This window comes from Antechinus flavipes, chromosome 2 (genome assembly GCF_016432865.1).
Source record: "Antechinus flavipes isolate AdamAnt ecotype Samford, QLD, Australia chromosome 2, AdamAnt_v2, whole genome shotgun sequence".
NCBI lineage: Eukaryota > Metazoa > Chordata > Mammalia > Dasyuromorphia > Dasyuridae > Antechinus > Antechinus flavipes.
This window is the reverse complement of record NC_067399.1, coordinates 38,114,474-38,127,260: the sequence shown is the minus strand read 5'-3', so window position 1 is coordinate 38,127,260 and position 12,787 is coordinate 38,114,474. Positions and strand designations below refer to the sequence as shown.

Genomic DNA, 12,787 nt, shown 5'->3' with positions numbered 1-12,787 from the left:
TGGTCCTTGAAGGTCTGTCATATAAAGGAGAAAATCACCATTGTTCTGCTTATTTCCAGAAGGAAGAATCAGGAGCCCAGAACCAGGTGGTAGGAATGAAAAGGAAGACTCTGACTTTATGTAAAGAATAATACCTTGTAAAATCTGAGCTCTTCAGAAATATAAGTCACTCAGATTGCTCTTCCCACTACACATCTTTGGGGCAGCTAATTGTTACAATGGACAGAACACTGGCCTTGAAATCATCTTCATGAGTTCACATCTAGCTCAGATATTAAGTATCTGTGAGATCTTAGGGAAGTCACTTAAACCAGCTTGCCTCAGTTTTCTCAATTTTACATAAGCTGGATAAAGATATGGCTAATATTTTTGCAAAGAAAACTCCAAACGATGTCATAAAAATCAGAAACAAACAAAAATACAAGTGGAGACTACTTGTAAGTTATGTTGTAAATGGGATATGTGCTGAAGTCCCTTGTAACAATGAGATTTTGTGATTTTTTTTTTATCAACAGAGTTCTCTTGAATGCCTAAGTTTAATAGAATGTACATTTGGAAGATAGAAACAGATTCAAAAATAGCAACGTAGGATAATTCCAAAAGAATGAGAAAGTGATTTCGGGATAGAGGCACAAATCGGAGGAATAATTTAGTATTTTTACTACTTCATTGTTTATGGTATCCTTTATCAAAATGTGCTTTCCTTCCGTATCTCTTTTAATAAGATCTATTTTTATCTTTGCTTTATCTGAGACCAAAATTGCTATCCCTGCTTTTTTTTTTTTAAAATTTCAGCTGGACAATAATAAATTCTGTTCAAACCTTTTACTTTTAATCTGTATGTTTATCCCTATGTCAGATATGTTTCTTACAAATAATATATTGTAGGATTTTGCTTTTTAATCCACTCTTGCTATTTGCTTCCATTTACTGGAGAGTTCATCCCATTCACATTCACAATTATAATTACCAGCTCTCTATTTCCCTCCACTCTATTTTCTCTCTTGTATATACTTTGGCTCTCCCATTCCACCTATCCTTTTTTATGTTTTTTTTTTTTCTCCCAATTACTACTTCATCTGATATCACTCTTTCCCCTTAGCTTAGTATTTTTTTTTAATCTACCCCACCCCCTAGCTTGTCTTCTGTCAATCGTTTCCCCCTTCTCTTACCTTTTCCCCTAGTGTTTCTGCCCTCCCTTCTATCTTGCCTCTCCCTTTTCTTTTCCTTTTTCCTCCTACTAATTTGTAATTTGTAGGGTTAGATAAATTTCTATGCCTAATTGAATGATTAAATGATTCCCTCTTAGAATCCAAACTAATGAGATCAAGCTTCAGACAATGCTCATGCCCTCTCTTCTTTCCCCCCAATTGTAATAGGTCTTTTGCACCTCTTCATGTGATCTACACTTTTCCTCTTTTTCCAGTACAGAACTTTTCCCACCCTTTAATGTCTTTTTCTTTGACTTGATCACATCAGAGTCCTTTCATAAGCACAGCCTCAGTCCATGTACTTCCCCCTCTGTAGGTCCCAGTGACAGATGACAGTTCTCAAGAGGTACAGGTATTGTTTTCCCATATAGGGATATGAACGGCTTAACCTTTAAATAATATATATTTTCCCCTTCTTTACCTTTCTATGCTTCTCTTGTGTCCTGTGATTGTAGATTAAATTTTCTATTTAATTCTGGTTTTTTCAATAGAAATGATTGAAAGTATTACTTTATTAAAGCTCCATCACCTCCCCTGAAAGAAGATGCTCAGTCTAGCTGGGTAGTTAATTCTTGGTTGTAACCCCAAGTCCAACCTTCTGGAATATGGTATTCCAGGCCCTCTGATCCTTTATTGTAGAAGCTGCCAGATCCTGGGTAACTGCCTAATCTATTATAGCTGCTCGAACCCATGAAACAATTTTCATATAAAATAAATAGCACTGAAAAAAGTTCCTGTACATTATGGGTTCTACTGGATCAATTGAGGGTTCCTGCTGACTGAAAGCTTTCTCACATTCTTTATATTTATATTTCTCTTCAGTATGAACTATCTGATGTTTCTTAAGTTTGAGATGTATTTTTAAAGTATTTTATTTTCAAAACATATGCATGGATAACTTTTTAACATTGACTCTTGTCAAAACAAAACCTAACAAAACCTTGTATTCCATATTTTCCCCTTCTCCCCCACATCCCCTTCCTTATATGGCAAGTGTGTGAAATAGAGGGATAAGGTAAAGAACTTAAAAGGATGTATAAATTCTTTTTCTGCGTTTTATTTTCATTATTTCTGTGTTTCCCCTATGACCTGTATAATATGTAAACAAAACAAGAGAGTCATAAAAAGAATCCTTGTACAGAAGCGGGAAAGCAAGCAGTGAAACCTCACATGTTAGGAGCCATAACGCTACTGAAAAGGTGACTCCGCAATAAGCCAGAGGCCCACAGATTCTGAAGAAAGTGTCTTGAACCCTACCCTGCCTAAAGTCTTCATTTCCCAGGTGAAAACACTAAAGAGAGCAGAGGAGTCACACACTCCAGCCTCCCACACCTAGAAAGTCACAGAATTAGGATGTGAATACTCGTCCTTGGACACAGCTACAGGGGTTGTTCTTCATGGGGGTGAAGCCTGAAAGCATTTCTTTCCAGACAAGTTAAGTGGCTTCATTCAATTGGAGAGCCTGGTCAAATCACCCTCTATTGATCTTTTAAGGGTGGCCCCAATCCCCTTCAGGGGGTTCCCAGACTCTTGGAAAAGCCTTCAAAATGATTTTATTCGATTGGACATCTCTGTCTGATGGTCCTTTATTGATTAGCCTAACCAGCTCCCAAACCCCAGGCCAACATTTTGCTCATAAAACAGGGATCTGTCAAATGCAACTTTGTCAAATTCCTCATTAGGAATGTGCTCCCCCAAAAAGTCTCCTTCTTAGTGAACAATAAAAAATCCTTTTTGTCACAAATTTGGGGGCTCATAAATTCTTTCACATTGGACCCGTGTCTCCAACCAGAGGGGATCTCTTCTCCTATTCCCACACCTCAACAGCCTGATTTAGCCAAACATAAGGTAGTTTTTATTTAATCTCATTTGCCTTCAGCCAATCATTTGAACTGACAAATTGTCTACACATAATAAGGAGGTTCTATGGAAAATTCCTTCATAGCTAATTTACTATGGAAACCATTCTATCTTACACTAATAATCATGATGAATGTATCCAGAAATCCACCACTGAAAATATCAAATCATGTACTACCTTGGTATAGATTGGATTTCTTTTGCTACTAATCTCATTCTACATAACATTGATTAAAATTTCAATTCCAAATTCATGGAATAGTCCTGATTAGAACCATATCAAATTTATAGCCTAAAATTCCAATTTACACTCAATTAACATTTTAAATCTACTAAATCAATATTTCTAAAAATTTTGAATATAAAGTATGTGAATGGATTGTAATGGCAGAGAAACTGAGGCAAGATAGAGAATAGAGAGTTTTTAATATATTTTATTTGAGAGGGAGAAAGTGTGCTGGGACCAAAAGAATCCATATTTTGATCCCAGGGCTGAATGAGACTTTTGTCTCCAAGAATCCAGCCTCAAAAGTGGGATTCCAGAGATTCTTTATAGAGTTTTGGTGATTAAGATCAATGGCAGAATGGGGGGGAGGCACCGGACATTCTGATAAATTGGAAAGGTCTGGGGTCATGACATCTAAGATAGGTCTTTCTCCTTATCTGGATCAAACATCCTGATGATTAGGAGGGAGGGATGGTGTTGCAACAGAGTGATTAAGGCAGAACAATTCAAGGAACTGAGGCAGAACAAATTAGGGAAACTGAAGCAGAACTGAAAGCCTCAGGGAAACTGAGGCAGGACCATAAAAGGAAACTGTGGTACAAGAGGATGAATCTTCTTTTGAAAAGATAAGGAAAAAATTCAACCATGACTTTTCCCAACTATACTCTTATTGAAGTAATACTAATTAATGAAATAAAACATAAAATGTAAAAAACAATCAAAATCAGAAAAACTAGAAACTAAATTTCTATTACAGTTTAGAAAATATGTGGATTTTTGCAAAGCAATCATGTGAACCCCCAAAAGGGTGAGACCCTGCTGATAAAACTCTCAGGTATAGGCAGACTGGTTCAGGGAGTTGCAAAAAAGTCTTAAGATGCTCTTGTCTAGTCCAAACCCCTGACTTTATAAATGAGGAACCTGAGGCCCAGAAAAGATTGAATAAATTGCCCTAACTGAGGAAGATAATAAGTCAGAGAGCCAGGATTCACCCCAGGTTTTTTGATCACCAGAGCCTTCCCAGCCCTAATCACTGAATAGGCATTGCCTAGTCAAACTGAGACCTATTAAAGATGATAACTTAAAGTCTCCTCCTGCTTCCACGGCTATTTCCAATCATCCAGAACTTTGTCTGGCCACTGGACCCAGATGGTTCTGGAAAACAAAGGGAGGCTGGTAACCTTGCACAGCCTTCCCTCACTCAAGTCTAATTCATTTTCCTGTCAGAGCATCCCCTCCCTGAGGTAATTCATCTTCAGGAATAAAGGACAAGCAACAACCTTGTTAGGAGGAGGACTCTATCTAGGATGTGTAAAGTTTTACCTTCTCTCTCCATAACAGGGAGAGTGACACCCAGAGGACAAGGCAGCCAAAACTTGTAACTTTCCTTTCTTCCCTTCCTCCTTCCTTCCTTCCACAGAGAAAGCCAAGATTGGAGTACCAGCTGAGATAGGTAATAGGGAGGTTGAAAATTACCTTTATATATAATTGGAAAAAGATAAAATATAACTAAGTGCATGTGGGGGAAAGATTAAAAATTATCTTTACATTTAATTAGGAAAAACTGAGATAATAATAAGGGCTAGTTGTGATGACCACATATTTAAAATATGCCGGAGTCAGGAATTCAGGTTAAGGGAAAAATCTTCAATCTTTATTCTCAGTAGAGGTGAAGAAGGATTGCAATAGCAATATGGGCAGCTATAACAGGAAGCCAGCTAGCAGAGGTGAAGGGGGATTGCAGGTGAAAAAGAGATTGGAGGTGAAGGGCGGTGGGGATAACAATGCGAGCAGCTGTGTCAAGACGCCAGCCAGCAGTCTCTCTTTCTGCTTCTCTTCTCGGCCCCCCTGCCTCCACCCACCAAAATCATCATTTCCTATACAACCCATCAGGAGTTGCACAAAGAGTGGGTGGGGGCCATTCTTTCTCCAAGCTTATATATTAATAGAGTATGGTCCAATTACTATTTAGCCTCATGTGCTTGGGACCTCAGTGCATCAACTCAAGCCTCAGCCCATTACAGCTAGTAGTTATGATCTGGACTTTAAATGAGTTTTTCTGGTCCCACTATCAGGATCATGAAACAAGGAGAACTTGTCTTATTTGCATAGAATGATGTGAAACTGGAGTTTACTTGGTTTTCTAATCTATATGTGTTTAACCTCTGAGATTATCTAGTTATCTTGACACAACTTTTGCCCAGACGTGTCAATATCTCAAACTACTCCTGCTTGGATCTTGTCCCCCAACTCCTCCATGTCCACTGATTATATAAGATTGTTCCCCCAAATCCAATTGCTCAATCAGTATGACTGCCTAAGGTATTATATCAGCTTGAGCCAGTGAAAATATTTTCATGTAAAATAAAGTGTGCCTGCTATTTGAAAGCTTTCTCACATTCTTTACCCTTACATTTCTCACCAGGATGCATTATTTGATATTTCTTAAGGTCAACGGTACAAGAAAGTTTTCTCAATTTCTCATTTTTTATTTGGCAAAGTTTAGATTTCAGCCATAGTCTGCTTCAACATCAGTACATTTAAAGGATTTTCCTCCAGAAGGAATTTCATTTTTTAAAGTTTCTATACACTTAAATGGCTTTCCACATTCCTTGCATTTTTAAGATTTCTCTCCAATATGAAAACTCTTATGTAAATTAAAGTGTTCTTTACATTTGCAAGCTTTTCCACATTCATTTAATAGATAGTTTCATATCAGTTATGACTTTTCCTATGTGAATTAAGAGTTCCTTTCTCCCTGAAGGCTTTTCCACATTCATTACATTTAAATGGTTTCTCTCCAGTATGAATTCTCATATGTGAATTAAGGCCTGCCTTCTGCCTATAGGCTTTTCCGCATTCATTACATGTAAAAGGTTTTTCTCCAGTATGAATTCTCTTATGTAAATTAAGACTTCCTTTCTCCCTGAAGGCTTTTCCACATTCATTACATTTAAAGGGTTTCTCTCCAGTATGAATTCTCATATGTGAATTAAGGCCTGCCTTCTGACAGTAGGCTTTTCCGCATTCATTACATTTAAAGGGTTTCTCCTCAGTATGAATTCTCTTGTGTGAATTAAGGCCTCCCTTTTGGCGGAAGACTTTTCCACATTCATTACATTTATAGGGTTTCTGCCCAGTATGAATTCTTTCATGTATAGCAAGCCTTCCCTTAAACATGAAGGCTTTCCCACATACTTTACATATATATGGTTTCTCTCCAGTATGAATTTTCTCATGTCTCTTAAGGCTATCTATCCGAGTGAAGTTTTTTCCACATTCATTACATTTATAAGGTTTCTCTCCAGAATGAACACTTTTATGAATATTAAGGTGATACTTCTTAGTGAAGACTTTTCCACATTCATTACATTTATAGAGTTTCTCTCCAGTATGAATTCTCTTGTGTATAATCAGGGTTCCCTTGAGTTTGAAGGCTTTCCCACATTCATTACATTTATAAGGTATCTGTTCAGAATGAATTGCCTCATGTATATCAAAGATTCCCTTAAACATGAAGGCTTTTCCACATTCTTTACATACAAATGGTTTCTCTCCAATATGAATTTTTTCATGCCTTTTAAAGCTATCTATCCGAGTGAAGGTTTTTCCACATTCATTACATTTATAAGATTTCTCTCCAGTATGAATTCGCTCATGTCTATTAAAGGATGCTTTGTCCTTATAAGCTTTTCCACATTCATTACATTTATAGAGTTTCATTCCAGTATGAATTTTTTTGTGTTTATGAATTTTTTTGTGTTTATTAAAGGTTTCCTTAAGGCTGAAAGTTTTCCCATATTCATTACATTTATAAGGTTTCTCTTCAGAAGGAAGTGTATTATGTGGAGAAAGATATCCCCTCTGCCTAAAAGTTTTGCTACCATTATAATATTGTTTAATAGGCTTTTCTTCTTGAAGATTCTTCTGTGGAACACTAAGGTATGGTTGGCAGTCAGATGCATTACCATATTCACCAAATTTATCAGCTTTCACTCCAGCATGAATTCCCCCATGTACACTAAAGTCTGAATTGATGTGGAAAGTTTTGTCACATTCATTAATTCTATGAGGTTCTCCTTGAGAACACACTCTATGGTAATGATTCAGTTTTGAGTAGTAATGGAAAAGCTTCTTGTACTTACTAATTACCATGGAAATTCTGCTACATGACTTTTTGCTATGCTTTATTACTAGCTTCATGGACTGTCTTTCCAGATTATTTATCTGCCTTTCTAAACCAGTGTCATAATTCCAAGCTTCTACCAATTTAGATTTATAGAAATCATCCTTTATGAGTCCCTCTCTGGATGTCTCTCTGATAGTAATACACTGTTGTGGAGTTGGCTGCTTGGATTCACATTCTCTTTTTTCAACAGGAGAATCTGAAAGGAACACAAAAAAGCATCAGCACCAGTGCTCAATGTTATGGGGAAAAGAAAACTACTCTATGCTCAATTCTAGATTCAGTCACCTCCATTCAGAAGAAGGGTGACTGATATGGACAAGGTAGAAAAAATATGATCAAGATGGAGCTGAAGCCTAAAAACAGGGGAGGGGAAAGTAACAGAACTGCCCAAGGCTTCAAAAACAGTTAAATTTTCAGAGAGAAAAACTAATTCTAAAACCACAGAGTATTACATTACAATCTGATCTCTGATAACAATGAAGTGATAGTGACTGAAGCTGTGATTTTATAGATATAATCAATTCCTACATGAAGAAACTCCCTATAGAAGGTTGATGCCTTCTATCAAAGTCATAGCTTGAAAGCTGCTGAGGTATTACTGCCATAGTTTAGTGACTCATCTTCCTGAGTTCAACTGGGTCTTAGACACATTCTAATTGAAAGTCCCTGCCCCAGTTTCCCCATCTGTCACATGAGCTGGAGAAGGAAATGTGAGACTATTCCAGGATCTCCACCAAGAAAACCCCAAACAGAGTCACAAAGTGATGGACAGGACTCAAGGCTTTAACAGAAAAGGTGCATTGACAGGTAAAGTGAATTGTCCAATGTCACACTTAGAAAGTGTTAGAAGCAGGCTCTGAACCCAGGTCTGCTGAGAAGCTGGTGCTCTTTACATCTGGTAACACTTCAAATTCTTGGAGCATGATTTCATAACTTATATTTCCCTGCACTAAGAACATCTCTAAATTTTTTGAGATAGAAATCCAAACTGGGCGTTCCAGTTGGACACTAATTAGATACTTTATCATGGGGTAGTTATGTTATGCATATCCCAAGGCCTTATTCTAAAACAGGAACAATAGAAACATCATACATCCCAAATGTTGGTTAAACAATAGTAAATGTAATACTAGATTATTTGTTATAGTTATTATTAAAACCATTATTTTTATTATATAAATATATATATAATTGTTATTAAATGATCTTAAAGACAATTTTCCATGAAGCAGTGGAAAGAGACAGCACAAATTAAAGGTGGGAAAGGAAAAGTAGGAAGGAGGTAGAAGGTATAGATGGCCTCTTTATAGAATCTGTCACTGAAAAGAATGAGACAAATTGGAAGGAAGATAAAATTGGCAACAAGCTACAGCCATGGTTTGATTTTTTAAAATAGAGGTCAGACTTAATTATACTTGAAAGTTCTTTTCTCTTTATCTCTCAGAAAAGACTCTTCAAAGAGGAAAAAAAAAGCTAATAATTTAAGAAAAGAAAACAATGAAAGAAATAAAGGATAGGACCTAATATGGCTAGAAGGCTAAGCGTGATCAAGAAGAATGACTGTTTTTTTTGAGACTAGAGAGAAATACAAGGGCAGATTTGCTAGAAAACCATTTGTTCACATGGAAGGTGAGGATACAGGAGGAGTGCAGGACGGACAACCACAGCTCCTCTCCTCAGACCTATGGACCCTGAAAGAGAGCTCCAGGCCCAACATTTCCAAGGTAACTCACTCTAATAACCCAGCCAAGCTCTTGCTGGCAGTGAGTCCTGTCTCTGCCTAGATTTCTGGGTTAGGGGTTTTCAGCAGCATCTGACCCTTTGTAAGCCCCTCTGAGGGATTTCTTGGCAGACATTCATATGTCAGAGGAGTTTGCCATTTCCTTCTCCACATCATGTTACAGATGAGACCTACAGGATTAAGGGACCGGTCCAAGATCTCACTGCTGAGAAGTGTCTGAGGTCAGATTGAAACTCAGAACCCTGATGCTCCTTCAGTCCAGGGCTGGTTCTCAGGGGACTGCACCCCTGCCCACCTAGTTATTACTCACCCTCAGAAATGCATCTGGGTTCTTCTTCCCTTGATAGCCAGGGGGCTTCATGTCTCTCCAGACGAGAAATCACGTTTGGTTTAGTTACTGGAAGCCCTGCTCAAGGAGAAACAAGTGGGAAGTGCTGAGAACACAGAGACACCTCAGAACTCAGTCCTGGTCTCTCTCTACAGAAAAGGGGCAGGTCTGGAAATGCCAGGGAGAAGCATCAATGACCCCTGAAGGACGTTTCCCTAAGCAAATGTGAGGGAAGGGACAGAGCTTTTGGTGCAGACTCAGGACATATGGGATCATGTTCACCCATTCCTAGTCTGCTGGGAGAAGTCTTTCCTTCTCTGCCCTGGGGCTCTATGGAGAACCTGAAGCCTGGTTGAGCAGAGAGTGTGAAAGGAGAGCCTGCAGGGCTGCAGAATGAAGCTGCTGATTTCCAGCTGGACAAAGAAGGACTTTTTGTCTGGGAAGAGCAACTGCTCACAAACTGCCCAAAGGTCTGAGGGCATTTCCAGATAAAGGTATTTGTGTGACTCTCCCTCTCTGTCCAGGAAACTCAAATTCAGCCAAGCTCCTCAGCCCCCCACAGCCACAGACAGATGGAATTCTCTGACCTTGCAGTGGCTCACACGTGATGCTCTCTCTGCCATCTCTGCAGGTCACCATGGTATGCTCCCCCAACTCTGCCCTGTCCTGCTTTTTGGCCTTCGACATTTGCAAGCTTTCTTTCCTTCACAGCTTAGATTTGATCCTGATTGAATGAAAACAAGGTATCTTACCAAGAGAGACAAAGTTCTGGTAGTTCTCCAGCATCACATCCCTGTACATGTCCTTCTGGCCAGGATCCAAATAGCTCCATTCCTCCTGCGTGAATTCCACAGCAACATCTTGGAATGTCAGTAATTTCTGAAACATCACAGGATCTTAGCTTCTGAGATGAAAGAGACTTCAGAAATCACCTACATAGCAGGGTGGGGAAAAAGGGAGGTAGACATTTGAATCTCAAAATGTAGCCAAAAAAATGAAATAAATTTAGTTTTTAAATTTCCCTTTCCTTTATTTCTTTTTAAATAATAAGAACTTTATTTTTCAGAATGCATGAAAAGAAATTTTTCAATATTCACCCTTGCAAAATATTTTGTTCCAATTTTCTTCCTCCCTCCTTCCTCCTCCTCTTCTGGAAAGCAAGTAATGCAATATGGGTTAAACATGTGCAATTCTTCTAAATATATTTTTTTCTTTATCTTGCTATACAAGAAAAATCAGATCATAACGGGGATAAAACAAGAAAGAAAGAAAAAAAACAAGCAAACAACCACCTGCAAAAAAGGTGAAAATATTATGCTTTGATCCACATTCAATCTCCATAATCCTCTTTCTCTGGATGTGGACAGCTCCCTCATCACAAGTTTACTGGAACTATCCCATCACCTCACTGTTGAAAAGAGCCAAGTCCATCACAGTTGATCATCACATAATCTTGTTACTGTCTACAATGCTCACTTGGTTCTATTCATTTCACTTAGCATCAGCTTATGTAAGGCTTTGCAGGCTTTTCTGAAATCAGCCTGTTCATCATTTCACATTGAACAGTAATTTCCATTACACTCACAGCACAACTTATTCAGGCATTCATTTTCTAGTTCTTTGCCACTACAAAAAGGGCTGCTACAAACATTTGTGAACATGTGGTTTATTTATGATGATCTCTTTGGGTTATAGCAGTGCTGGGTCAAAGAGTATGCTCAATTTCATTGCCTTTGGGCAAAGTTACAAATTACTTTCTAGAATGTTTGGATAAGTTCACACTATTCCACCATCAATGTATTAGTGTTCCAGGTTTCTCACATTCCTTCCAACATTTATCATTAATTTCATGTCATCTTACCCAATCTGAGAGGTATGAAATGGCACCTCAAAGTTGTTTTAACTTGCATTTCTCTCATCAATAATGATTTAGAGCATTTTTTCATAGAACTAGAAATGGTTTTAATTTCTTTGTCTGAAAATTGATTGTTCCTGTCCTTGGACCATTAATCAATTGGGAAGTGGCTTGTATTCTTATGAATTTGAGTCAATTCTTTACATATTTTTAGAAATGAAGCCTTTATCAGAAAACTTTACATGTAAAATATTTTCCCATTTTACTGCTTCCCTTTTAATCGTGACTGCAATAGTTTTGTTTGCACAAAAAGTTTTTAAATTTGTCACAATCGAAATCATGCCCTCTACATTTCGCAATGCTCTCTAGCTCTTCTTTGGCCATAAATTCCTTTCTCAAGGATTCTCAAGGAATCTGAGAGTTAGACTATCCCTTATTCTTCTATGTTGTTTATGGTATCACCCTTTATGTCCAAATCATGAACCCATTTCAACCTTATCTTGGTATAGGGTACTCAGTGTTGGCCAATGCCTAGTTTCTTGGACTCTATACTGGGTCTCCATCATAGGGCCAAAGACCACTGTCAAGTATCCATAGGATATTAAAGATCAGAGCATCACTGAACAGGATTATTTCCAATGCAATCTATCAAACAATCTTGCATGATTTTAATGTATGTAACCCTCCTTGTCAAAGGAAAAGCAAAGCACCATTCACTGAATAAAAACTAGTGAGGTATTTTGGTTAATGAACAAACAAAAAGTAAAGTGCTTTCTTATGTGTCCCATATTTTTTCAGTTAACTGTGAATTAGGAAAGATGTGCCCCTTTGTTGATTATTGATAGTGTAAGTTTACTTGTTTCCTACAAATACCCATATTTGAAGACTCCTTCAATTTATAGAGGTGCTTCTCAGAAAGATTTTGTAATGATAGGAGAGGAAGAACACAGAGCAGTAGACATTTATGTTCTCTCAGTTATATTTAAAAAAAATATTAAGACACAAATATTTTCCCATGCTTATTTTCCCATGCTTATGGCACTCTCTCTTTATTCTTATGAAGCTTAAAAATCCTCACAGCTTTGTCTTTGGCTGCACAAACTGCCTCCATATAAACTTGGTACAAGACAGTTGTTTTTTTTCCATCTTTATCATGTTTAGTGCTATCTCCACCGCCCCTTTTTTAGATCTGAAGTTGAGGGAGGAGGGTGAGAAGACGGGCAATGCCCTATGGGCGCCTGCTTGGGCGGAGGTAGAAGTGAAACTGAGCTGTGAGAGTGAGAAGCACCCGCCCCTTCAGCTCCTGGGCAGGGTCCCTAAGGTACTTAACTCTTTCCCTGCCCAGCTCTTCCTACCTTCCAGCCCTTTTGTCAGTAC

At 38.0% G+C, this 12,787-nt stretch overlaps 1 protein-coding gene across 4 annotated transcripts in view; it reads right to left on the bottom strand.

Moving 5' to 3' along the window:
* LOC127547585 (zinc finger protein 260-like) overlaps window positions 1–10,490 on the bottom strand; it is a 65,847-nt gene extending 55,357 nt beyond the window's left edge. For 2 of the 4 annotated variants that reach the window (XR_007950213.1, XM_051974495.1), the window contains exons 1-2: window positions 10,308–10,490; window positions 9,538–9,633 (exon numbers count right to left, since the gene is read on the bottom strand). Coding sequence is in view for 2 of the 4 variants with exons in the window: in XM_051974495.1 (XP_051830455.1) it covers window positions 9,538–9,633; window positions 10,308–10,443 (232 nt within the window). In the remaining 2 variants the exon portion in view is untranslated. Of the gene's footprint in view, window positions 1–5,765; window positions 7,683–9,537; window positions 9,634–10,307 lie in introns of those variants that run through there. The other 2 variants (XM_051974494.1, XR_007950212.1) reach the window with 2 other exon arrangements.
* Between the last annotated feature and the right edge of the window lie 2,297 nt (window positions 10,491–12,787).